Below are 27,150 nucleotides of genomic sequence, written 5' to 3'. Positions count from 1 at the left end.
AAACAGCAGTTACATGTCAGCTCTAGGTGGGGTTTCTGAGACACGGTTACATTGTTCCAATCCGAATGGCCCACTTTACATTTAATTGTTTAACATTTACAGATCATTCAAGTGTACCTACCCGCCTTGCCCAGCCTAGCAAATTAGTTACAATAGTTTATTACAGCACCCGCCTTGCTTAACTTAGCAAATTAGTTACCATAGTTAATTACAGGATCATATCGAAACCTCCCCCCGACATTGGATAGGGACATATGGGTAGTCCAAAACGATCATTCGATAACTGATCAGTTAGAGTGTGAGAACCATCTTCCAAAAATTTCCATTGTAATGAAACAGGAAGATTGTATATGCAGACCTGAGCTCTGTAATACTCTCAGGAGCTGCACTGAGGCAAGTGACCCTGCGGAAATATGACCAAAATATCTCTGGGTCTGAGGAGACAGTTAGCTATACAGGGGGGCACAAGAGCAACAAGAACTTTCTGACTCTATTGGCCATTGTGCAAGCACTAGGGAGTGGGAAGCAGATTTTCTAATAGCGTGAATTACAAAGGTATTATCAGGAGACACTGATCTCTGTCTAATCTTTTGTACAGTCTTCTGCAATTCACATACTCTTAGAGAAATTATTAAGAGGACTGTTTACCTGAGCCTGTAAAATTATGTTCAGGCTACACATGTGTGTTCTATCTATGTTACCGAAAATCCGGAATAAGAACTTATCGACACCAATTTGATGCAGATAAGCAGACACTCCTTTATTGACGGCCGGACGTGTAGGGGAGTGCTCTCACCAACAACACGTGCCAGGCACCAGAACCATACACCTTATATAGAACTTACTCATACATATTCATTAAGTATTCATACATAAACATACAATTTCTAAGAAATCATTAACATATTCTCCTCCTATTTCCGATTCTGTGCAGTAAAGGTTAGAAATGTCTAGAAATGGCTCTGGGGTGTAATGTGAGTAGGTGGTCCATGGGTCAGTGGTCGCGATCTCCCCCTGCCAGAATTACCTTTTACTTAAGGACACAGTTTTCTTGGCAGGTACTTGCAAGCTGTTACAGTTACTTCCCTCAGTTCCCATTAATCCTGGACCTTGACAACTACTTGCATTCTTCTAGTCCTATATATGTATTATAAATCAGTTTACAAATCACCTTGTGTTTTGTTACCTAGGTTCTAACTGTTCCTACTAGACAATTATGACCAATCCCTTTGGCTTTGGTACGGGGCTGTACAGGGGATTTTAGAGTAGCAGTCGGTTGCTAGATTCAAGATACAATAAATGTAAAATGATTTTTACTAAAACATCTCTTAATTCTATACTTATATTAAAATCAAACACAACTTAATTTCAGTTCATAATAAAATCAGTAACATCTAGGGCTTGCTCCATGGGTCATCAACCAGCAACGAAACTGGAAATAGGAACTGGTCCAAACAACACCACTTGTTTCCCATCCAGCTTGAGGCCTAGACAGAGGGAGGGTGTTTACATTCAAAGGAAAAGGTGCAACATGCCTGTACAAGGGATTCATTTCACTTAAAGGGAAACTAGGATTTGCTTTATACCTATTGCTCTGTAAGGAATAGGAATTCTAATTCAACATAATCATAAAAGAAGAAAAAAAATACAGTAATTAGAAACTGCAAGCAGTAATAGCATAATGGCATCTGCAGAAGCTATTTCATGTGCAATAATCATAGATAACTGTCTGAAAATCTGTCTATAGTAAAAATAAAAATGGTGATTTTACTGAGTTCTCCACGAGCACATTTCAACATCACTGTTAGAGTAAGAAGGGCAATTTAAGCAGTTCTTATTGCACCTCTGATGATGATTTTCTCAGTTGACAATTACTTGCTTTTGTACCACATGGTGTTACTGCTGCTGTAATAATGGCACTAGATGGCACTGTTCCCACGAGCTGCCAAAATGCCACGTGAATACTACTTTGCGTTGCTAATTCAGAGTTACACAGGGTTACACCAGGCTATGTTACAAGAGCAGTTTCAGAAGACATAGCAGACTTATGAACTGTATGAATCTATAATTAAATCTACTGCTTTAGATAGAGGAAGGTATAAACTGCTTTAGACCAGGTACAAATAAGCTCTGTTCTGATTAGGCCACAATTAAGTATTTCTGTTCTACTAAGAAGCAACATGCAAAGCCTTGCACTTGGCAGATGAAAACCATCAGCCGCAGTCAGGGACGTTCAGTGTCAGGTAAAAAGACGGCACTATATACACATTCCTGTGCTTCAAGTGAAAATATTTGTTAATGTGTAAAATAAGCATGAATTTCATAAATAGTTTTGACATATATTGTGGGCAAACTGGCAGCAGATTGAGGATGTTTATGGACTCAGTCAGATAAACCGCTTAATGACCCAGTGCACAGATAACATGATTGAGCTGGCTGCTAAATTTGTAGAGATTTGTACCAAAAAATATTTAGAGTATTATAAACACAACATGAATTAAAACATCTGTGTGTGAAAGCACCAGATGATACAGCAGAACAAGGGGTAAAAGAATACCCTGTACTGATAATGAAGAACACTGCTCCCTTGATACTGTTCCCAGAACATTGCTCTCAGCAGTAAAATTGAGTAATGGGATGTTTAGGTCAAGCCCAAAAGGCCTGCACTCAAGCCCACAAGGTGCTCACTCTAAGACCACGGTACAAGGTGACTTTTCATCACAAGATGCTGCATTCTCACAATAGGAGGATGGCCACAAGGCAGCAGGAAACAGACATACATTTCAAATAAACAAGAAAAAATGGGCAAACCAAGCAACTTTGCCTAAGATTTATGGAGGCTGATGTAAACAAAAGCCTAAAACACAGGACTGCCCTGTAACATTGATTCCTAAAGATTATCAAAGATCTGTGAATAAAACAAGTTTACCGTTGTCAGTCCAGAAGAACTCCAGAGACATGACAAACATGTGACAGATGGTGTACTTTGCTATCTGTTGCACACAAGTGATCCTTGCCAGGGAGACACATATAGGTGCTTGTCACTGTGATATGGGCCTGTGAGTGAGTGAGTGAGTGAGTGAGTGAGTGAAGTTATTTGAGAGAATGTTAGTGCATAACATCAACTTACATAGAGATTTTGTAAACAGATTAAAAAATTATCTTTCTCTAAGATCTAGCACTAGGTTTTGTTATGATGAATTATTTTCTTTTTAAAACTTATATTCTCATGTCCCTTCACTCCTTCACCTCTTTTAACTCCTCTCTATTGCAGTCTTCTCTGAGACTTGTATAAGATAGTGAGTTTGGGGTTCTTCTCTGCTTTCTTTGTTAGATTGTCTTCCTTGAAAATCATAAGTTTAAGAAAATAAAAAGAAAGGGAGATGGAAGGAACTTAAAGAGATCATTTAGGTCACCCAATGATAACTAGAACAAATCCTAACACTGTGTCAGCCTCAGCTGCCAATGAGGGAGATGTCACACCCTCCCTAAGCAATGCAGGGGTAATTGCCCCTTCAATTACTTTCTAATACCTGGCCTGAATATCCTGTGATGTAACTCAAGCTTGTAATTTCTTGTTGTAAGCACACTAACATGACAAAGATATTTTCCTTTTTTTCTGCAGCAATCTTTTACTTATGTGATCATTACTATCACTTCCCCTCTCAGTTTCTCCTTCTTTTGATTAAAGAGATTAATTTCTGTTTCTTCACAGTTTCAGCCTAAGAATGAAAACCAGACAGGATTTTTTTTCCTTTGCTTTACCAGCTGGCAACAACTATCTCGGATTTTTGGGGTTCAGTTAGCCTCCCAGAGGCTAGTTGATGGAGGGAAGATGTAAGAACAATAGGCTAGGAAAAAATCACCTGGTCATGAGCATGATAGAGGGTCAGTCCAAAAAAAAACCTCAGAATGCCAGACCACGAAATTTCCTGACACTGTAACAAGACATACAAGTTGAAATACAAAGAGAGAAAAGCCATCAACTACAGGAACAAAATATCATTCATGTACTAAGTCCCTTAAGTAGAAGGGAACATTTGAGGAAGGTTTTAGGGAGGATCACAACACACTACATCACACTACAGAGGAAAATTTAAAAAACAATCAACATCATAAAGGTATTTGCAATTCTGAACTAGGGGAAAATTTTTTTCTGCTTGCACATCTGGCTAAAAGATTAACCTTATCCATGTAATCAGGACACACTAACCTGGCATCTGAAAAACCTGAATATCATGGGATAACTAGCCCTGCTAAAACTCATTTTCTACCTCGGAAAAGCTAGTGATGTACCCTCTCTGAGGGCAATCCAAAGTTTAGGCACCTTCAGGTGTTCTCTAAAGGTACCTTCTAAAGGATGCTCCAAGTATATACTTTGGCTATATGAAGAACTGAGGTATTCAGGCTTCCAGCTTTCCGCCTCATTTAGACTCCTGGATTTAGGTAGGATGAATCCAGGTCATGGTATCAAAAATGATGTGTAAGTGTAAATGTCTGCAACATTGACTTGATTTACAAAGTTGTTTGGATTATTTTATGGTAAAATTTAAATATAAATCAGCGTTGTTATTACAATAATTGACAATTATTTTATAGACAGGTAATGACTGTTTGTCAAACAATGTAATAGTCTTGGTAATAATAAAGACTTCACTTCAGCAGTTTGAAATTACTCTTAAATATACATATTTCAGTTCTCTCTGATTGCCAAAGGGAACACAATCCATCCAGCAAGCATCAAATTAAACACAGTGCATTTCAATATGCTGCAGTGAAGTAGTGTGCTCCATTTAATTTCTGCAGCAAGTCCAAGTAATACACTAGGTCAAGTCTAAGCTCTAAGTAATAATACTCCCTCCTGTCTGCTTTTAAGGAATCTCAGACCCTTGAACACTTCCTTGGCCTTTTTCATAAACATATGTTACCTTTCATTCATATAACTCTCATGTATGGACAGACTATAATAGCCCAAGACTTGCATGAAGCTTCCAATAACAGGAACGGGTAATCTGCTAGGCTTTCCCAGGCTCATTCCTTATTTCCTTTACACTGGTTTGACTCAGCATAACTCTGCGGATTTCACTGCTTCCATGCCTCAGGGCCAGGAAAGGAGATCTAGATCTTTCCTTTTGCTGTAGAGAGACCTAGAAAGAATAACTCCCAGTTTACTCAGATGTAGCATATCCCTGAGGTTTCCACTAGATTCTTCCACTGAGTCTTTCTTACCTCTTTCTGTAGTATTCATTGTTAGGTATGCCCTAGAAAAAGACAGGACCCTGCAACTGGACCCACCTGCATAGTAACTTATGGAGCCCTACTAACATAAACCGAATTAGACTCCATGCACACAAAAGTAAATACTGGCCCCAGTTAGGTCAACAGCAGTTTTACCATTTTTATTTGAGTCACTTGGCTTTGACCAACACACCACAAGGCTCTGCTCATGAAGCTCCAATGTGAGCTTCAGAGAATCACTATCACATACTTTTCCTGTCTTAAAGCCTGTGAAGAGTGTTGCAACCAGTGTGGATGTCAGAAAAGGCAGAGACGACCTCAAGACTGGTAATTCAGAAGATGGAAGGGCAGGGTCGATCTCATGACTGGCAATTCAGAGTGTGTTAGTTTGAAAGCAGAACACAACCATCATTACTAGTGAGGTTTCTTGTTCAGCCATGCCTGATACACATTATTAAGCTACACACTCCATAATAAAACACTTCCTTAATTAATAGGCTAAATTCCACAGTGCTCCCTATTAGTAGATTATAACCTCTGAACAGTGATCACGGTAACACTTCAGCACAGAACTACTGAATGCCTCCACTTTTGTTCATTTGCTCTTACACACAGACTTGAATGAAAGGACTTCTTTCTTGAGAGAAAGTACAATGTGATACTTTATAGCAACTGAATGGTGGCCAGAAAGGAAATTCACAGATTTCATTATCCTCAGTGGAATCATATGGCATGGAACATGTTTTAAAAATAGATTTATTCCCAGTAATTTTACCAGTATACCAGTATTTCCTTGCAATAATCCAGTTTGGCCCTACTTGTTTAGGGACAGTTGGGCACGGTAAGAGTAGGGGCAGGCAGGCTGCACAGTCACAAGACTTGACCATGTTATGTGATACAGGAATGCATCCTGCACTAGCCAGTAAAGCCTATACATTGGGAAACCTGTGCCTGCAGGCTACTTCATGATTACATAAAACAGGGTACATGTTCCAAAGAAGCAGAAATCATTATATTCTTTGTTTTGTTCTCTGTTGCTCTATGAATAGAACAGCAAATGTTCTTATCTCAATGAGTGCTGTTACCCACACAGTCCCTTCAGGAGCAAGACATCAGTACAAATATGGAAGAAACGAGTCAGGATGTATTTAGGTGAGTACTCAAACTAGCTCAGAGCTGAGTTTCATCCTGGTAGCTGGCTGATGAAATCTCAGAAACAGGTAGAGTTACCGAGACCAGAAAGAATAAAATGCCCCCTATGTTAAAAATAGGGGGAAAGGAAGAGCCTGGGAACCATTCACTATGTCTGCCTTAGCAAGTAGTGGGACTCAGTAACAGTTTAGGTGCTTTGAGAGTCAGTTCAGAAATGCACTCTTGATCTGAACTGAAATTTTGATACAGATGCATTTGAACTACTAGTTGAACACTTGATCCTGGGAAAAAAATGCTGGAATAAATAACCAACAAGCTTTGGTAAGCACATAAAAGAAAACAAAGCAATTAATAGCAGTCAATACTAACTTACATAGAACAAGTCAAATAAACAGAATTTCAATCTAGAAAACCAGGCCTGTGGCTAGAGGAAGATGAAGTGGATACCATGTATCTTCAGCTTAGTAAAACTCTTGACAAGGTCTCACATAGCTTTCATGTAAATAAACTAGAGGAATGTGGTTTACATTAAAATATTTTAAGGTGGGGACAGATCTGGTTCCGTTATAAGAAGTCCAGAGGAGAATAGATGGTGCCTGTTTTCAAGTATGCATATGCCTGCTGAAGAAAGATAGGAAATAATCTATTGTCTAGATCTGTTTTGGAGAAGACAGGAGTTAATTGACTTATACTACAGAAAAGAAGATTCAGTAAAGGTCAGGAAAAGCTTTGCTATCACATGAATCTCTAGATTGCCTGGATAGGTCAACATTACTGAATTATGTAGCTGAAATATTATTAATAAATCATCCAATTTTCACGATGTGATGAACCAAAATACAGATGTTTTTAACCCATTGCTTACTTAACATGTAGGTATTTTGAATATTATAACATTTAGGTAAGAAATTCTGAAAGAGACTTAATGCAGCATATGATTTCTCATTCTTCAGTTGTTAAAGCCTTGTATATTTTCTTTGTAACATAACATGCTATACAGGTGCCATCTCTGGCTACTTTAAAGGAATTTCTCAGAGAACTGCACAAAATAGTATGATTTACAGCAAAAGTCCGTCCATAAAACTGCCCTCAGTAGGACTTCTATCTTCTCAACAAAAAGGACCTTTGTTTGCAGCAGAAGTGCACCATGTAGCTGTTGTGTTTGTTCAGAAGTGTGGCAGTCATTCCTTTTTGTTACACCTATGTCTGAAGGGGTTGACAGGTAGGATCGAGCAAACTAGCTGTGCCAGGTTACAAAGTTAGCACCGACAGCACTTTAGATCCTCCTGGAGATTTCTGCCTGTACAGCAGAGTTGGCAGCTCTCAGCCAGACCACCAGACTTCGCACTGTAGATGACCATGTTCAGGCACATGTTTTGTTGAACTTGGTCTGTTGCGGGCACAGCAGCCTCTGACAGAAGCATAGTGCTAAACAGGTAAGAACTTGCATGTGACAAAGGCTTGAAACTCTAGAGATACAAAAATTTCAAAATTAAGTGCATGGAAAGTGGCCTGCAGGAAATACAGTACTTAGCAGCATATGGCTACTTGTTTCAGTCTTATCTAAAAATAAAAGGCCTGAAAGGTGCTGTCTTGATCTGCACAGTAGAAAAGCAAGCTGCCTACCTCTGATGGGTTTCTTTGATCAGGTGTACACTTCAGAAAGAAAAATCAAATCCCCCAATGAATAGTCTTCCTAAATGCCTGCCTACAGCAGAATATAACTGTGTTTCCTTTGGCAGTGGTAGATAAGGTCCTCCTGCTCCACAACACATCTTAAATAACCTGCAGACAACTTCAGTGAGCTGCATAATACATTTCTATTACGGACAGAGATTCTGAATCTCCGGGAGTGACTTTATGATGCGGTTCAACAGGCTCCACTTTCCAGTTTCCAAATTACTTTAAAAACCAAATTCTTGTGCCACCTTATACTGGTAGCGTATTGCTTTATTTTATCCATCCAGTTTCTATAAGTAAATTCGTATAACTTAACATCGGGTGGTTTTATGCCTTAATACATCTTCTAGGAAGTGGAAAACAGAAGCGAGGAGTGAGGGAAGGTTTCCCTTCCCACGTGGAAAGGCTCCGGTGTGACGACTATGCCCTCTGCCGGGACTCCTCAGGCGGTAAGAGCATGACGCAAGAGAAACCACCGAAATTTGAGGATTTATGCCGGTGACTGACGAAGAACTACCGAATCCGGTCGCCTGGTGCTTGTGCAGCTCTGCAGACACGGGCCTCAGTGCATGCTCAGCTCCCAGCTGCCAGGGCTTTCCAGTGCCACAGCTAACCACCTTGAAGCCACGTCGTGGGTACCGACAGGAAACGTAGCCACACCTCTGACTAGCTTTTCTTTTTTTTTTTTTTTTTTTTTAATGGGCATAAAGTATTAAACAGACAAACCGGGCCACATTGAAGTGAGGTTGCCACAAGTATACTTGAAATTGCTAGTGTACAGGGATCTGTAACATAAGACATTTAGTTTTAATGTTAGACATCATTTGTATTTTACTAGCTTTTATTGTTTCCTGTATTTTTCCTGTATTTTACTGCAATGTACATAATTTCATTTACACTTTTTCCTAATTACCCTCTGTAGTCGTCACCCCGTTACCCACTTGTAAGATATTTTGAAACCTTTAATTCCTTGCCTAGTAAAGATAAGACAGACCTTGGACAGTCTGAAAAACTCCCTGAGTACATCCTTAATAGCAGGAGCCTAAAGAAAACAAGTGCCTAAGAAGACGCCAGTATCAAGGGAAGTGTTGAAAGCTGGAACAAACAGGAGCTGAAGGACGGATGAAGCAACTCTATAACCACGTATGGACACTAGAAGCATAAAGTTCACTAAGGGACAGTGTAAGAAAGGCTGTGGGGACCCCTAAGAGGGGAGAAGACCCTCACTCTATTTTTACTACGCACGCTCAGACTCTGTAAATGAATTCTGAGAATCCATTAGCATAAGACTGCCTTTTCTAAGAAGTCTAATGCATGTGTATGCTTTTTGTGTATATTAGAGTGTTTTGCTAGTAAGGGTGGCACTTGTGGCGGAGCGATCCCCAGCGCTGCGAATAAAGTATCCCTGCTGAGCAGTCATACTCAATCCTGACTGGGGAGTGAAGCTCTTTGTTTCAACATTCGTACCGCGGGCACGAGCATTACGTGAGGAGAGCTGGGTGCTGCCTGCCCTCCGCTCCCGCTGCCCAGCACAGCGCTTTGCGGAGTGCCCCGTTCCAGGCAGCGGCAGGAGAACGGGCGCCTCGCCCCCGCTTCCCCCAGACGGAGGCGCACTGGCTGCGGGCCCCTACTCCCGGCCGACCCCTCCCCTCCCGGCCCTGGCCTCCACCCCCTTGCCGCGGGTGTGCGCGCGCAGCGCGGCCGGCGGCCCGCCCCGGCGGGGACTACACTTCCCAGCGGGCGCGGCGGGCGCGCGATGGAGGCGGCCGTGGGGGGCTCCCGTGCCCACCTGGCCGCGCTGGTGCTGGCGCGCGGCGGCAGCAAGGGCATCCCGCTGAAGAACATCAAGCTGCTGGCGGGGGTGCCGCTCATCGGCTGGGTGCTGCGCGCCGCCATCGACGCCGGCGTCTTCCACAGGTGCGCATGCGCCTTCTACCACGTTTCCCCCCCCCCCCCCCCGCTCTGCGGCCGGGGGCAGCAGGGGGTGCCCGGCACCGGGAGCGGCCCGCCCGGAGCTGGCCTCTCGGAGCTGCACTCCCGCCCGTCCCAGCCGGCTTTTCCCCGGCAGCCCCGAGGCTTGGCGCCGGCGTACTGGGTGAAGTGCTAGTGGCAGGCCGTGGGAGTGAGGCGCCCGGTCTCCCCCGGGCGGCTTTAGCCTAGCTGGGGCTGCTCCTTGTCCGTGAGTGAGGCGGGGGTGCTGTAGGAGATTATCCCCGACGGCGAGGGGGTGTGGTCCAGGTGGCGTCGGTTTATGGATCAGGCAGGGCAAGCGGGCTGCAGCCTGCCGTCAGCTAACTTCCCTGTCCCTGCCTGGTGAGGGTGAGCTGCGAAGGAAGGAAGGAATCGAAGTAATTTGATTACAGTAATTTGAAGTTAAAGTTGTTTTGGTTCGTGATCTGGAGCCACCAGTGCATTTTTACTTTGTTGAGATGGCTGCGCTAAATGAAAGCGGTAGGCTGTAGGTGATCTGCAAATCGCTGAATCACAGGATGACTTCGGTTGGTGGTCGTCGGGTCCCACCTGCTGGGCAAAGCTGGGCCGGCTAGGCTTGCTTCGGACTATGTGCAACAGAGCCTGGATGTCGCCAAGAATGGAGAACCCACAGCCCTTCTGGGCACTGGTTCAGTGATTGATAGCCCTCATGGTTGAAAAATTGTTTTGTGGTTACCTGGCGCTTGTATTCTAGCAGTCTGTGACCTCTTACTGTGCTCGTCCAGGCAAAGTTTCTCTGTATTCCCTCTCCCTGCCCACCAGGTGCTTGAAGACAACAATAAAGTTGCCTCCTTGCTTTCTTTTCAGAAGACTGAATCGAGGTGGCTTTTTTGGTGTCTCCTGGCATGCATGTGCTTCCAGGCCCCAGTCGTGCTGACTCTCTGCTGGGCTTCCTCCAGTTTTAATTTCTTGTATTGGGGAGCCCACAGCTAGACACTGCATGTCAGGAGCAGTCTCATAAATGTGGAGTGGAAGGAAATAATTGTATGTGCCCATGTGACACAACGGAGGCTCAGTTTGTGGCGAAGTGCATGAAACTTCCATAGCAATTAGTTAGATTGAAACAAGTATGTTGTTAGTGTATGTTGTTATGGGCATTACAAATTTCTATTTTCTGCTGGAACAAAACTGAGAATTTTCTACACACATACTGATAAATTTAATTAAAACCAGTGTGTGATTAGGATGCACGTGGTATGTACCATACCTAGGTCCAGGTTCCCAGTGCAAACCTACTGTGTTCTGTTCAGAGCAGGCACTCAATGTAGTTAAACAGAAATGGATCACAGCAGAAATGGACCCCAGCTAGATTAAGAACTGAAAGTAAGCACGAGCCTTCTGTATCTCATAGTTGCTGTACCATTATCTATTTTGGAAAATCTCTTTTACTGTGTCCAAAAAACAAAGGAAGCATAGCTGGCTGCTTTATTTTTAATAAAGAAGCAGTCAAAACCATTTCTGACCTAGATTACTGTTAATTACTTAAGGCATGTTGCTTAATGACCTGTGGTGAGTATGGTGGTTTGCATGACCTTCTATTTGGCATCTGAATTTGCCCAACAGGCAGCCAATTAGGGTTATGTAGCCTAACTTTGAGGCGTAACAGGTGCATTAGATGGAAGTGTGCTAGGTTTTCTAGTCACCTTTGCAACAGCTGTGCTGACAGGGTACATGTAACACAATGAAACTCTGTTAGTGAAATGGGGAGTGTACATTTTAAGCTAAGCAGCCTGAAGCAGTTTATGGAAAATATCTATTCTGTATATGTTCACATGGGTGTGACTTGACATTGCTGTCACTGTTATACATATTTCTATTCTGATTATCCCATGATGTCTTTGGATGAAAAAAAACGAACTAAAGCACCAGTTGCGAAGTACAGTGCATTGAGAATGCCAGTGTTTCTGAAAGAAGGGTTATTTATCATAGTTTCTATCTCGCATGCTTTTTTTGTCAAAATGATGGCAGCAGTGGCTTCACAGTGCTCAGCCGGTGTTTATCATCACGCAATATTCAGGCCTAGCCCTTCCTTTTGTAAATGTTTATTATCCCTGAACAATCACAATCTTGCCTTACCAGTATTGAATGTTTTCTGTGCCAAAACATACGTGATTGTAACTTGAGCAGCTCTTTCTCTGGGATTGTATGGAGCCTAATGCATTTTAAAACATTTTCAGAATAAGCTCATCTTATGTGTGGCAGTTTTACTTGTTGTCAGCCTGTTTCTGAACTCTTAAATGATTTTGGATGCCTCATTTGACCCATTCACAATTCCTTGACCTGTTAGCATGTCTAAAAAATTGTGGTGTGCTGACACTGGAGTTTTCTGGTAACGCTTCTGAATTTTTATGTTACTTAGCTTCGTACATGGAAGGTGGATCAAGCACCCTACAGTATTAACCTTAAAAGCAACCCAAGCTTGAGATTTTACAATCTAGTGAATGTGTGTATTTTATCCCTATTGTTAAAAGTTGCTTTTTGGACTGACAGCGATAGTTTTACTAACAGAAATAAAAGAACTAGTTCCTTTCATTGCAAGGTGTAGTACCTAACATAAGCCAGGGTGTTGTTCAGGTTAGATTATGGCAGACAAGTCAACAATGCTGGGATTTATTCTTTGTATTAATTTCTGTCACTGTCTGCCAACAGTGTATGGGTTTCTACAGACCATGATGAAATTGAGAAGGTTGCAAAGCAGTTTGGTGCTCAAGTTCATCGCAGAAGCCCTGAAGTTTCTCAAGACTCTTCAACTTCTCTAGAAGCTATCCGAGAGTTTCTTAATCATCATCATGGTAAATCAGTAATGAAGTTTGCTGAGGCTTTTATGTTGTAACCCCAGAAGGATGATGCACTTATTAGAAAAAAAGTGAAGCTTTTAGTAAATAAAAGCTAGAAAGATTCTCCTTTTTTTTTCTTTCGTGGCATCCACTCATACCACACTTTGTAGTTGTGTGTATTAAAAATATTCAGTGTTTCATAAATGTTTCTTTGTTTTTCTTCAGAGGTTGATATTGTAGGAAATATTCAAGCAACATCTCCCTGTTTACATCCCAGTGATCTTATAAAAGTGGCAGATCTGATCCAGAAGGAGGGGTTTGATTCTGTCTTCTCTGTTGTGAGACGGCATCAATTTAGATGGAGTGAGGTAAAAAAAGGAGGTAATACTTAGCTGTTTCTGGTTAAAGTTATACTTAATAACGTTTTTTTCAAAAGGTTTATTTTCATACCGATGATATGTACATTAGGAAGTGATTTCAGAGGCAGGGACTGAGTTCTTGGAGAGGTGTGAGATTGCTTAGAAATTACTTTTAAGTAGTCCTGTTTTGATATTACTGGTCGTTGCTCCCCCTTTCTGTAATTGTCTTGTAGAAGTGATAAGGTATTGAAAATTAAAACATTATTAACTTGTCTAGGCTCAAAATATAGCTCCCCAAAACTTTACATGTTAACTTCTGCTTGGTGGGTATTCATGTGTATGTAGATGTGACACTAGGGAAGTGTTTGTTCCTGCTGTGCAGTAGCTAATGAATGACAAATAATGTGAGGTAAGTATTAGTGAGAGTGAGATGGCAACCACGTAGCCTGGAGATGACAGTTTGTTTCAGCCTGCTAATTTGGCTGCCAACTTCTGTCAAATTGAAAACTGCCTTTGAGTCATGAGGACTGAACTCCTGTTAATTAGCTAAATACAGAAGAATATGGCTTGTTTTTCCCAGAGAAAATGTGCCTCTTGGCTACAGTTGCCAAGATGACCAAAGGCTGAAGTCTTCACTTACAAATAAAGATTATACCATGTAGCTATAGAAGTACCTTTTGTCCTTGTACAAAGAAGTATTTTGCACATTATCTATGTTGGTTTTGTTTCTGTGATTAAAGCAGAAGTGTTTGCTGCTTTTTCTAGAAATGGTTAGTTCAGGTACTGTCACATTGTTATATTTTTTTTAATGGATGTTGTTACTTGGACATTACAATTACTCTGAGATATAAATTCCTTCAGATGAAAATAATTTTTATGCATTCAGAAAGCATCATGCTGTGAAAGAGCACGTGAGATGAAATAAATGAAGTTTGCTATTAGAGATAAGTTGGAATAAAACTTGGGCCTTTTTTAGAATAAACATAACTTGAACTTTCTCATCCTTCATAAGAGGAGAAATAACATGACACGGTTAGTTTGTAAAGGATAAGAGGAGTATCAAGATCATGGCAGTTTAGGATTCTATGGATTACACTTTCAAGCAACCAGTGTAAGTCCATTTCACATCTTAAGATGCTAGAATGGACATCTGTGAAAGACTTAAGTTTGATTTGGATGTACCATGTGGCTTTCTGAAGTAATTGTGGGCCACCTAGTCTCTATAGGTATTAATTAATATTACCTTGATTGATCTTAAGGTATGTATTAATTAATATAAAAAAGCCTCAAGACCTACCTAAAAGAGCAAATGATTCTTTAGTATAAAATGACATCTAAAATCTTGCAATGTGGTGAGAGATAAAGAATCATTCAGTTGCAAGAAGTATATGTGAAGAGAACAAGGAACACATTGTGCAAGCATCAGCGGCTTAAGGGTAAAAGCAAGTGCCCTTTCAGGAATGTTGTGTTTCAGGTGACAGTGATTCACAGGAGCATGATACAGTTTAGTATCGTTCTTTTTGTTCGATTGTTTGTTTGTTTGTTTTTCCCCCAGATGGCTTTAATGCACTGGTTGTGTTAAAAGAATTTTATATCTTTTCCTGTGTATTTCTGTTGTTCCTTCTTCATTAAGGCTTAATATTGATGCACCCCAAAAGAGAAAGGTGTGTCTGACTGGAAATATTTACTTCATTGAGCACAAAGCTCTAGTGTATTTCTGAAATACAAGGTGTGTATATGTACTAAGGCCTCATGATGTTTTGTGTGTTTGAGAATTCCCTCCAACTTTTTCATGGTTACTAGATCATGAGACCTGGTGAATTTTAGCTGCTTTGTGCATGTGAGTTTGGGTGGTGTAAGGACAGAAGTCTCAGGTCCCTGGTTCAGTTTCTACTGCCTGCACTCTGGCATTATTAACAGTATGGGATCTTATGGGATCACATTTGTTCAGAGACACTTGTTTGTTTACTTGTGGACACTGATTTACCACTTACAAAAAGTTATTATAATGTGTATCCTCAAATATGAAATATTTTGGGGAAGTGGCAAGATGTTTTCACAGGCAAAATTTCTTTACATGTGCTCTTTTTTCACCTTCTGGATTTCAGGTTGGTCCTCACAGCTATGAGTTCATTCAGGGCATTCCTGGTTTTAGGTGTAGGTAGCTGATTTTTTTTTTTTTTTTTTTTTTTTTTTCATTTATCTTTACTTCAAGTTAAGCCTCTTCCTATCATGTACTAGGAGGTAGAGTACAGTACAGGAAGAGTATATTTCTTTCACATTGGGAAGGACAGTCTAGAATAATATCCCCCCCTCTACTACTTTTAGTAACCAGTTCTGGAGCTGATGACCTCTCAGGGTTTTTTAAGTTGGGAAGACAAATTTCCTTTGCTAGAAATGCGGAGCAGTCCTCCAGTTTGTCATCCGCAGTTCCAAGAAAGGGAAGCAATTCAGTGATTCTTTATAGAGCTAAGCAACAAGAGGCAATATCTATTGAAAGAAACTGGTGATTGAATTGTCTTCAATTTTTCAACAGAAAACTATTTAAAGAAAGTTAAGTGACTCTGAACAGGGATTCTGGAAAACTTATTTTGTCATCTTTCTCTATTAACAGGAAGCAAAATGACGGAGCCCCAAAACCTGAATCCAGCAAAACGGTACCGGAGGCAAGATTGGGCTGGGGAGCTGTATGAAAATGGCTCATTTTATTTTGCCAGGAGACATTTGATTGAGAAAGGCTACTTGCAGGTTAGTGCTTCTGTTTTTCATGCTCTTTAGAATAATACATCTTTTACTTTTGTTATAGAGGATTTTAAATTCAAGGAATGTATCTCCATTTGCTGGATCTCTTCTCTGTGAACAGAGAAGGACTGGTGGATGATGTGGTGGTTGGAGGCTGACTAGGGCACAGTGATCATGAAATAATAGAGTTCTCTATTCTTAGGGAGGCCAGGAGAGGGGGGAGCAGAGCTGCCATCCTGGACTTCCAAAGGGCTGACTTTGTCTTGCTTAGGCACCTGCTTGAAAGGATCCCCTGGGAGACTGTCCTGAAGGGTATAGGGGTCCAGGAAGGCTGGGTGCTCTTTAAGAAGGAAGTGTTAATGGCTCAGGTGCAGGCAGTCCCCAGGTGCTGTAAGAGAAGCTGGTGACACAGAAAAACCACCCTGGCTGAACAGGGAGCTTTGGCTGCAACTCAGGGAGAAAAGGAGAGTTTACAGCCTTTGGAAGCAGGGACTAGCCACTCACAGTGATTACAAAGATGCTGTAAGGCTATGCAGGGCAGAAATCAGGAGGTCTAAAGCCCAGCTGGAATTTAATCTGGCTTCAGCAATCAAGCACGAGAAATGTTTCCATAAGTATGTGAGCAGCAAAAGAAAGACCAGAGAGCACCTCCATCCCCTAACAGACACAGGAGGAAACATGGTAACAAATGACGAGGAAAAGGCTGAGGGTGCTTAATGCCTTCTTTGCCTCAGTCTTTAATACCAAGACTAGTTGTACTGAGGGAATCCAGCCTCCTCAGCCAGAAGAGACTGGGAGAACGACCCCCCCACAATCCAGGAGGAGACAGTCAGTGACCTGCTGCATCACACAGACACACACAAGTCTATGGGACCGGGTGGGATACACCCGAGGGTGCTGAAGGAGCTGGCTGGGGTGCTCGCCAAGCCGCTTTCCATCATTTACCAGCAGTCCTGGCTGACTGGGGAGATCCTGACAGATTAGAAATTGGCCAATGTGACACCCATCTATGAGAAGGGTTGGAAGGATGGTCTGGAAAATTACAGGCCTGTCAGCTTGACTTTGGTGCCTGGGAAGCTGATGGAGCAGCTCATCCTGAGTACCATCACACAACACATGCGGGACAACCAGATGATCAGGCCCAGTCAGCATGGGTTTATGAAAGGCAGGTCCTGCCTGACAAACCTGATCTCCTTCTATGACAGGGCAGTCCCCTCAGTGGATGCCTTGACTTTAGGAAGGCCTTTGACACCGTTTCTCACAGCATTCTCCTGATAAAACTGGCTGCTTGAGGCTTGGATGGGCACATGTCCTGCTGGGTAAAAAACTGGCTGGATGGCCAGGCCCAAAGAGTTGTGGTGAATGGAGTTAAATCCAGTTGGCAGCCAGTCGCGAGTGGTGTCCCCCAGGGCCTGGTTTTGGGGCCACTCCTGTTTAACATCTTTATTGATGATCTAGACGAGGGGATCGAGTGCACCCTCAGTCAGTTTGCAGATGACACCAAGTTGGGTGGGAGTGTTGATCTGCTCGAGTGTAGGGAGGCTCTGCAGAGAGACCTGGACAGGCTGGAGCCATGGGCTGAGGCCAACTGTAGGAGTTTCAATAAGGCCAAATGCCGGGGGCTGAACTTGGGCCACAACAACCCCAAGCAGCGCTACAGGCTTGGGGAGGAGTGGTTGGAGAGCTGCCAGTCAGAGAGGCACCTGGGGGGGTTGATTGACAGCCCGCTGAACAGGAGCCAGCAGTGTGCCAAGAAGGCCAATGGATCCTGGCTTGTATCAGAAATAGCATGGCCAGCAGGGATGGGGAAGGGATCTTACCCCTGTACTCAGCACTGGTGAGGCCACATCTTGATTATTGGGTTCAGTTTTGTTCCCCTCACTACAAAAAGGGCATTGAATTACTCGAGTGTGTCCAAAGAAGGGCAACGAAGCTGGTGCAGGGTCTGGAGCACAGGTCGTATGAGGAGTGGCTGAGGGAACTGGGGGTGTTTAGTCTGGAGAAGAGGAGGCTGAGGGGAGACCTTATCACCCTCTACAGCTCCCTGAAAGGAGGGTGCAGAGAACTGAGGATGAGTCTCTTTAACCAAGTAATAAGTGATAGGACAAGAGGGAATGGCCTCAGGTTGCACCAGGGAAGGTTTAGACTGGATATTAGGAAGCATTTATTTACAGAACGGGTTGTTAGGTGTTGGAATGGGCTGCCCAGGGCAGTGGTGGAGTCCCCATCCCTGGAGGTGTTCAAGAGTCAGGTTGACATAGTGCTGAGGGATATGGTGGAGTTGAGAACGGTCAGTGTGAGGTTAATGGTTGGACTGGATGATCTTCTAGGTCTTTTCCAACCTATATGATTCTGTGATTCATTTATTATGAAGGCAGTATGAAGTAACAGCGCCTTGACCTCAGGACAGTTTGCTTATTATTTGTAACTTAACAGGGCTAGCTGTAGCTAGGGCAGTTACAGTAACAGCATCCTCTACAGCAAACAAATTTATTCAAATAATAGAGCAGTACATAGCTATAAGCCTAAAATAGTACAATATTGACTTCTGCGTCAGTTGCCAGGATGTAAATGCCTATCTTGTAGTTCATTTTAGTGTTACTGAGGGTGTGAAACTGACCTTTGTGCAGTTTCATAGGCTTCTCCTGTAATCTATAAGCTTGTATTCTTGGTCACTTTAGTCTTATGCTAAGTTTGTACTGTAACTCAGTCTTTTTTCCTTTTCCTGATATTTATGTCCCAGTACAGTAATGCAGAACAAATTTATTTACATTAGCTTTCATTTTGTTTATCTACAAGTATAGTCCCTTAATTTTCTCATGCAAGACAAGTTTTCCATCTTACGGATCCTTTACAGTATTTGTCAGCAGAACTGAAAAAAAGCCCAACATAGGTATTTCCATGTTTCGAACAGGAATACCTTACTAGGTACATCAGGAATACCAGGTTCTTACTTCTCTCTAGTCCAGATACCTCAGTAATGCAGAGATACTAGCTTTAGGTCTCTATAGTTTGTACAGACACATGCAGTGCCAGCTAGTGCTGTGTGAACTTGTAAGTATTGATTTGGATAGTACAACTGTGAGAATTCTACATTTTATAAAGGTTAGGCCACTAACTCTCTGACGACCAGAACTTTTAGGGTTTTTAATTATATTGGGGTCTGGTGGATATTTTTCCAACTGAAATTAAATCTCTGTGTAGAGAGCATACAAAAAATAAGCATACTTTTATGAAGTGAATGCTGAAGGTATTGCCTTTTTACTTTATTAAAAGACCTAATGAAATCAGTGTGACATAATGACTATAATGCATAACATCTTTCTTGCTGTGTCTAGCTGTGACATTAAAATACTTATTAACCATTGTCTATAAAAAGTTGCTTCATATGCTTGGTTCTGTGTCACTTGCAAAAACATCATTACTGATGTGTTACTTTCGTATAAGCTGTGTAACCAGACACTTAGCTTTCATTACATGGTTCTAAATTGTACAGACTTGTATTTTTATTAACCCAAGCATAAAATTGTAATGGATTCTATTTTATTTAGGGTGGTAAGATGGCCTACTATGAAATGCGTGCAGAGCACAGTGTGGATATTGATATAGACATTGATTGGCCTATTGCAGAGCAGAGAGTATTGAGGTAAAACACTATTCCTTTATTTCTTTGATATTGCTTATTGTTTTAAAGTATGGTCATGTGAATTCATGATGTATGTAATGTAAGTAATCAAGACCAAAGGTATTTGGGCAACTTAATTTTTGCTCATCATTTTTTTCTATCTCTGTTGAAATAATCTGAATTACCTTTGCTATATGTTTTGGTGTTTGGTTTTTTGTTTTCTTTTTAAAGTTCATCTTGGGGAAAACTGTAAGCTCCACTATACAACAGCAATGTTTTAGCATCATCTCTGGCTTTTCCAGCTGAATTATCCTAGGCTTCCATGGTCTGGACCACTTTTATTGATGCCCATGACTGAGAGTCTTCATGTAGAAGGCATGAGCTGATTACAATTTGCCAGCTGCCTTTTCTTTGCAACTACTCTACTCCTCTCTAAGGAAATAATGGGTGGACATGGAATATGTTTTGTGTGCCTTTTTCATCCATTTTAGTTTTGCCCCAGATAAATGCTACAGAACATAACCTCTTATGCTAAGGATATAAATCTCATACTAATTTTTAAATGGACACCATAACTGAGCTGTCTTTTGAATAGTTCTGGGGTTTTTTTTCTTTGAAGAGGGAGAATCTAGTTTGAGAGTGACAATGATGAAAGACATTAGAAAAAAGAATGTCAAAGCTGATTCTTTTGTCTGTAGATCACAACTGTATTTGAAATATTTGGGTTTGGGTTGTGCAAGAACTTCCATCCTAAAATGATAGCTTCTTTGTTTAGCTTTGGATATTTCGGCAAAGACCCGTTAAAAGAGGTGAAGCTATTGGTTTGCAGTATTGATGGATGCCTGACAAATGGTCGCATTTATGTGACAGAAGATCAGAAGGAAATGGTCTCCTACGATTATAGAGATATTGTTGGTATAAATCTACTAAAGAAAAGAGGAATCCAGGTGAGTGTTGTTCTGAAGTGTGAGGCTTTATGTCTGATGTAAACCTGAACATTAAAAGATTTGAAACCCTGCAGCATATAAGTTGAAGTTTCTTCAGAGTACTTGTGATCAGGCAGCATAATACATCTGTTTGAGGTTGGGACAAATGTTGCTCTCCAGTCCCTTAGAGGAAAATAAAGTCTTCTGAGAAAGTTCTCAATTTCACTCACAGTAGCTGTAGCTTCTTTCTCTTTTGGTCCTAGAAAAATGCGGGGGAAAAAAATTTTATGATGTTTTGCTAGCACCGAGCATATTGTTCTCTGTGTAGTCTAGGCACCTCATTAGAAGTCATCTTTGACAAGCAGGGATATGTTGTTACCTCTTGGCTATAGAAGAGGAAGAAAGAGCCAGGCAAATTAAATGGTTCGTCCTAGATCACCCATGATTGTTGCAAAGAGGGGAAATCAAACCCCAAACACTTTTGTCTGTGTAATTGTTTTAACCATAACTTATGTGCTTTGAAGTTTATAGGAATTCAGTGTTAAATGAAAAACTGAAACAACACAGATTGTAATGTGGCTACTTTCATCATCATCATCATTATTATTATTATTATTATTGATTTTTATTACTGCTACTAAATTCTGCTGATCAGAGTCCTTGCGTTTATGTAAAATTAGCTTCCTGGCTATATTCTGTCTGAGCCTTTGATACAGATAGAAGAAATTTTTGGGGGTAAGAGCTAATTGGAGGTTTAGGCTGCCTTCAGAGGGTCTTAACTCAGTTCTGTTGCAGGTATAGATAGGCATGGGTAAGACAAAGGTAGCTATACCCTAAGCAGAGTTCTCCAGATATGTTTTTGGAGTCTCTATCTTAGGACTTTTTTTATGATGGGTTAGACAAGATATTCATGACGTACTTTGCAGCTGATGCTGCCTTGTGGCAGTGAAAGAGCAGATGGTTTTTCAGAACTCCCTCAGCCTCATTTTCTGTGAGGCAAAAAGGGGAGGAAGTTTGTAAATGTTTTGTTGCCTGTGGGAGCCCATTTCCATACTTGCTGTGACATGGAATCTTTCATTAAAAACCTTCTGGTCTTTGTGCTGCACTTTATATATTTCTCATGTATGTTACTGAGATATTCTTGCTTTGTGTGCCACTCCTGTTCATTCTGTACTTAAAATCAGTGCCAGGTATTTGTTAGTATTTAAAAGCGATTAGGGAAGATAAGCTTGTCCACAGCTTGGACAGAAAGCTTGAAGGGGTCGTGTCTGACATTTTTAAAAATCCTGCTGCAATCATATTCTGGTTTTAGCTTACCTTTTTCACTGTTTCTGAAATTTCAGATTGGCATGAACTTCCAGAGATCAATGTGCTGTGCTACTTCAGTCTGTTTAGTGTTCTGTTAATGCCCTGAAGTATTACCTAAATAAAATGATGTTATTAGGTAGAGGAGTCATGGAAAATACTTCATGAATATGCTACTTCTACAAATATTACAGAATATTTCCTTGGGAATTCTCTTATTCCTACTGTGGCTTAACTTGGTGATACTGCACTGGATAGTCAGCATGCCACCGTACTGTGATATCCATTATTTTATTTGGTACAGTGGCATTTAAGACAACAAATGTAAATTTCTGGTTTTGAACCTTGGGGAAGCCTACAGAATGGTGTTTCACTTTCCCAAAGCAACTTCAAGACTGTAATGTGGTTTTGGATGCTAATCACTTCTGCTCTGAGTTTTGATTGAAGAAACCAGTTATTCAATGCTTTTCTGATATTTGAGAGAGCTTTTATTAGCAAAACTCCAATTGTTTTTTTAATAAATCAACTTACTTGTCATTTCTTTGTATGCAGAATTTATTCTAACTTGGCTTTGTTTTAATAGGTTCGACTCATCTCTGAAAGAGATTGTTCAAAAACACTGTCAGCCATGCAGCTGGGATGTATAGCAAAAGTTAGTGTAACAAATAAATTACAAGTCCTGGAGTACTGGCAAAAAGACATGGGTTTGAGCTGGAAAGAAATCGCTTACTTGGGTCAGTTCCTTTTTTTTGGTATTAAAATTAAATATAGTATACACAAATAGAAACTTCATAGTGCTACTCAGCTTCAAATCACTTCGCTCTTTGTTAATACACTAAACTTAATGGGATCAACATGCAAATTATAGCACACAATCACAAAAAGCAGGTGTGTATTTTAAAGCTTGTCAGGGTACAGTCTCTGAGTGTTAAAGGCATTGATGAATTGGGAGTCAGATTTGGTAAGGGAAGTCTTAGCTGGTTGTTATCATGAGATTTAGGAAAGCTTTTGATATTACACAAGCATACAGTTACAGCTCACAAATTTGAACTGATTGTAGTTCATTTCAGGTGGATATTGTATAGATTGTACTCTGGAACAAGAAATGGACAGAAGCAAAACTGAAAGCCATATGATTCTGTACAAAACTCTGTTTTGGTGACAGCTTAAGTATATAGTCCTGCAAATACTTATTCAGTTGCTCAAATTATTTCACTACTCTCTTGCCTGAGGATTGTGTGAAGTGTGATCAGTGTTTACATGTATCACTAAGATTTTTCCGAGAACTATCACACATGCAAAGTGCTGTTGAGATGAAAATTGGGGCAAGAATACAAATTCTAAAAAGTAGATTAACATGTAGACGGAAAAATACTGAGTTTGCTCAGTTTTTTCCCTATGTGATATTTTTCCTTGTTTGTCATCTTTCTCAATAGGAAATGAAGAGTCGGATGTGGAATGCCTGAGGAAAGCAGGCATGAGTGGTGTACCTGCTGATGCCTGTACAGTTGCTCAGAAGTCTGCTGGTTATATTTGTAAAAGCAGTGGTGGCTGTGGAGCTGTCCGGGAGTTTGCAGAACACATATTCATGTTGTTAGAAAAAGTGAACTCTGCAAGGAAGCAAATGGAGGAAATGAGTTCAGCAGGAAAGGAAACTGGGGGGAAATGAGAACAGCAGGAGAGGAAATAAGGGATTAATGAAAAAGAGTAACACAGTTGGTCAGTCCTGCTTTTCTTCTTTCTCTCTCAGTAAGTCTGTATTCCAAAGGATGGCTTATCTTTCAAGTTTTACATTGCAGTAGAGTTAAAAAGATGTTTCTCTCTAATTTAAGGCCCCACTTTGAGTGCTGATATTCATGATCTTGTGCTGATAATCATGATCATATTCATGATTAGTTTAAAAGCCATTTAAGTTTAATGGAAGGAATGCTACAGAAGGTAGTGTCCTGTAAATCTACTCTTGATCATTACACCTGTCCTACCGGAATTATGTGTCTTTATTTCATAATATGAATATTTTCAGGGATCAGTGATTTTTCATGACTTGAGGAATTGTAATTCAGACTTCCAAAAAAAATATTTTGTCAGTTTTGCTCATTTGTTTTAATTTCCTCTATTAAATGTCAACATGACGTTGTAGTTGTGTGCTTGCTTTTTACATGATTTGTCCCTAGTAAGGAAGAGTTTTAGCATGTTCCATAGAGCTCAGGTGTAAAATAACTATCAAATTTCTTTCTATATGTTTAAAAAACGGCTTGGTTACTGTAAAACCAGTTAACATTAGTATTAGTTAAGAAAAGCACTTAAGCATGTGTTCAGTTTTAAGCTCATAAATAATTAAATGACATTTGGAATTGTGCTTCTTTAAATCTGTTTATTCTAGATTTTATTGAAGTGCTTAAATTAATATACCCAAATGCTTTGCCAGATTTCCCATTAACTTTGAGATCTTTTCAGAAACTCAAGTTTCTTTCTCTGAAGGCTTTATTACAGCCCCTAATGAGTAGAAAAGAATAAGATCTTTAATGTTTATTGTATGGAAAAGTAACTGTTATTTAAAGAAAACCACCACAAAACATAATTGTTGATTGTGAGTTTATATAAAATATATGTTCAGACTATTTTTAGCATGTGAATTTAAAGCTGGTGTATATGTATATTTGTATTTATAGAAAATATAGTGTTTGCCATGTCACGATTTAAAGAACTCCGTATCTGTAAAAATTCATAGAACTGACAGTAAAAATACACATCAGTTTCAATCCTAGTATTTATCAGTGAATCAAATTCTGCCTTGGGCTATGCTGAAAAATAAAAAATATCTGTGGTACACAGGCAGTTACTGCTGTGGTGAATGATAATAGCTTGTCATTTTATTTTGTTTCTCTGCTAAATAGACACTCCCAATATAGTATCAACTGATATATTGCCCTTTGGTTAACTTTGTGTTTACTTTCTTATACAAAGCAAAACTTTAAACTGAAAGTCTTTTACCACCTATCTACAGTAGCAAGGTTAAACAGGTGAATAGCTTACTGTACTAATCAGCTCTAAGCTCTCATTTAAGTATTGCCTTTCAGTGATGATTTAGAGTTCTGCACTGGATAAATCCCATTGACTTTGATAACAGGAGAGCCATATTTTGTACAGAACTACAGACTTTGGTATAGGTAGGTTAATTATTTTAGTTGTATCAAGTATGTGGTAAAGCTTCAGAAGTCCAGATTGAATGAACAGTTCAGGTTCAATGATGTCATATAGGATTGGCCAAGTTTTTTGTTACTTGACCTTGTCATCGTCAAATAACTTGCTGGCTTTGATTTCCAGAACAGATTCCTGTGGATAGCTTTTAAACACTGATTAACTTAGTTCCCATTCCTTTTACATTAGAGAAAGCAAAAATCTAACTAAGTGCAATTATAATAGAAATATGAGTTGGCAGTACTGTTTGTAGCTTACTGTTTGAATTCAAAACTCTTCTAATGTTTCAGCTGCTTGCTGAATGTGCTGCATATACACTGGGTCTCTACCCAAAGCTTCTACATGTACATCCTGGTTTTGCCTGGGATAAAGTTAAGTTTCTTCCTAGCAGCTGGTACAGTGCTGTGGTTTTGATTCAGTGTGGGAATAATGTTAACACACCAGTGTTGTAGTTGTTGGTAAGTACTGTTTATCCTAAAATTTCAGTTTCCCATGTGCTGCCAGCAGGCAGCTACACAAGATGCTGGGAAGGAGCATGGCCAGGACAGCTCACCTGAACTAGCCAGAGGGATATTCTATACCATAGAATGTTGTGCTCAGTATGTTGTCCCCCCCAACTGGGGGGAGTTGGTGAGGAGGGGTGGATCACTGGTCATGCATCAATCAGCAGATGGTGAGCAATTGCATTGTGCATCACTTGTCTTGGGTTTTATTTCTCTCTGTTATATTCCTTTTCATTACTATAATTATGACTATATTATGTTTATATTTTATTTTAGTTATTAAACTGTTCTTATCTCAGCCTGCAAGTTTTACTCTTTTTTTTTTTTTTTTTTTTTTTTTTTTTCTTCCAATCCTCTTGCCCATCCCACCGAGAGGGTGGAGGCATAAGCGAGTGGCTGCATGGTGCTTAGTTGCTGGCTGGGGTTAAACCATGACAATGTATCAAAAAATAAATGTAGAAAAACTTTTGTATGAGTGTTGGTAATGAGCAGAAAGAAATGGTACCTGATACATAAATGTTTTCACTTTGACAAATTCTTGTTTAGAAAAACATGGTATAATATTACATTGGTCATACAAGAAGAATACGAAGAATAAAAGAGCTGTAGGGACTATTTGCAAAATAAAGCTTGTTTGAGTATTTTGGAGATGCATGATCCACTGCCTGAAAGGTTCAGATTTGTACTGCCCATATTGCAAGGGAAAGCCTAACTGTAAACTAGAGTAGCATGTCTTAATTAGTCCTCTTTATTTACAGAAGATCCTCAATCATGAAGGATTGAGGGGTCACAGAGGCAGAGATAGTGAGGAGGATAAAGGGGAAATCCCAGGTCCTGGGCAAGTGTCAAAAGTGCAGTATCTTTTGCCAGTGTCTCTTATTTCAGTACATGTCCTGTCACCGTGACTGCCTTTCATTAGAGGAGTGTAGTTCAGACTAGATTTCAGTGTTCATTTTTCTTATAGTGGACTCATTTTTGAATAATCTTTTCTGGTTGTGTAAGCACTTTTTTACTTTAAATTGCTTAGTATATTCCAAAAAAAGATCTTGGATAATGTGGGCTGTTTTGTCATAACTGTGAAACTGAAAAAAGTAAACTATGTAATAATTTCTAATAAGCTATTATGAGAAAATAGCCAATTACTTGAAATTTGAAATAAAGTTTTCTGTAGTCTTTCAAGTAGAGAATAGTTATGGGGTGATCTGTGCCAAATTTGTATACTGTAAATCATACGCTTCCAAGTTCATGTGCCCTGCAAACGAATTATACCTGATGAAGGTGGACAAATTTAATACCCAAATTAATCATGTGCACAGAGTCAGATAGTCAACATCTTCATCTTAGAGGCAAATCTTGAGTGTTTCGTGTGTGGTTATATGCTCTTAAACTTCTTCACTTGCCTATGTTCCGTGTTTTCAAATGGCTGGTTTCAGAGGCTGTGCGTTTTGTGCCTGTGTTTGTGAAAAGGTAGAGTTTATTTCTCTATTTTCTGATCTGTCAGAGCCAGCTCTATTTCTATAGAAGGATAATGCAAATTGAGCAGAACATACTGAGTATTACTTGGCGGGATGTTCTTAGACAGAATTTCTGTCTTGTTTGGGCCTTCCTCTCTACTGGTTTTGGCTGTTTAGTGGCTCTTCCCATGAGTGT

General features: G+C 40.3%; 1 protein-coding gene across 1 annotated transcript; it reads left to right on the top strand.

Moving 5' to 3' along the window:
• Nucleotides 1-9,765: 9,765 nt before the first annotated feature.
• CMAS (cytidine monophosphate N-acetylneuraminic acid synthetase) lies at nt 9,766-25,798 on the top strand. The gene is made up of 8 exons (XM_074902315.1): nt 9,766-9,987; nt 12,712-12,854; nt 13,065-13,220; nt 15,813-15,946; nt 19,492-19,586; nt 20,341-20,512; nt 22,380-22,530; nt 23,233-25,798. Exons 1-8 carry the CDS (start codon nt 9,827-9,829, stop codon nt 23,463-23,465), a joined length of 1,245 nt encoding a protein of 414 aa, XP_074758416.1. The 5' UTR covers nt 9,766-9,826; the 3' UTR covers nt 23,466-25,798.
• The last annotated feature ends 1,352 nt before the right edge of the window (nt 25,799-27,150 follow it).

This window comes from Athene noctua, chromosome 3, assembly GCF_965140245.1.
Source record: "Athene noctua chromosome 3, bAthNoc1.hap1.1, whole genome shotgun sequence".
In the NCBI taxonomy this organism is placed as follows: domain Eukaryota; kingdom Metazoa; phylum Chordata; class Aves; order Strigiformes; family Strigidae; genus Athene; species Athene noctua.
The sequence above is the reverse complement of the archived record's forward strand: the minus strand, read 5'-3'. Positions and strand labels throughout refer to the sequence as shown.

Coding starts and splice junctions, on each gene's coding strand:
- CMAS (XM_074902315.1), top strand. CDS start 9,827: ATGGAGGCGGCCGTGGGGGGCTCCCGTGCCCACCTGGCCGCGCTGGTG. Junction 9,988..12,711: donor GACGCCGGCGTCTTCCACAG/GTGCGCATGCGC, acceptor GTCTGCCAACAG/TGTATGGGTTTCTACAGACC. Junction 20,513..22,379: donor TAAAGAAAAGAGGAATCCAG/GTGAGTGTTGTT, acceptor TTGTTTTAATAG/GTTCGACTCATCTCTGAAAG.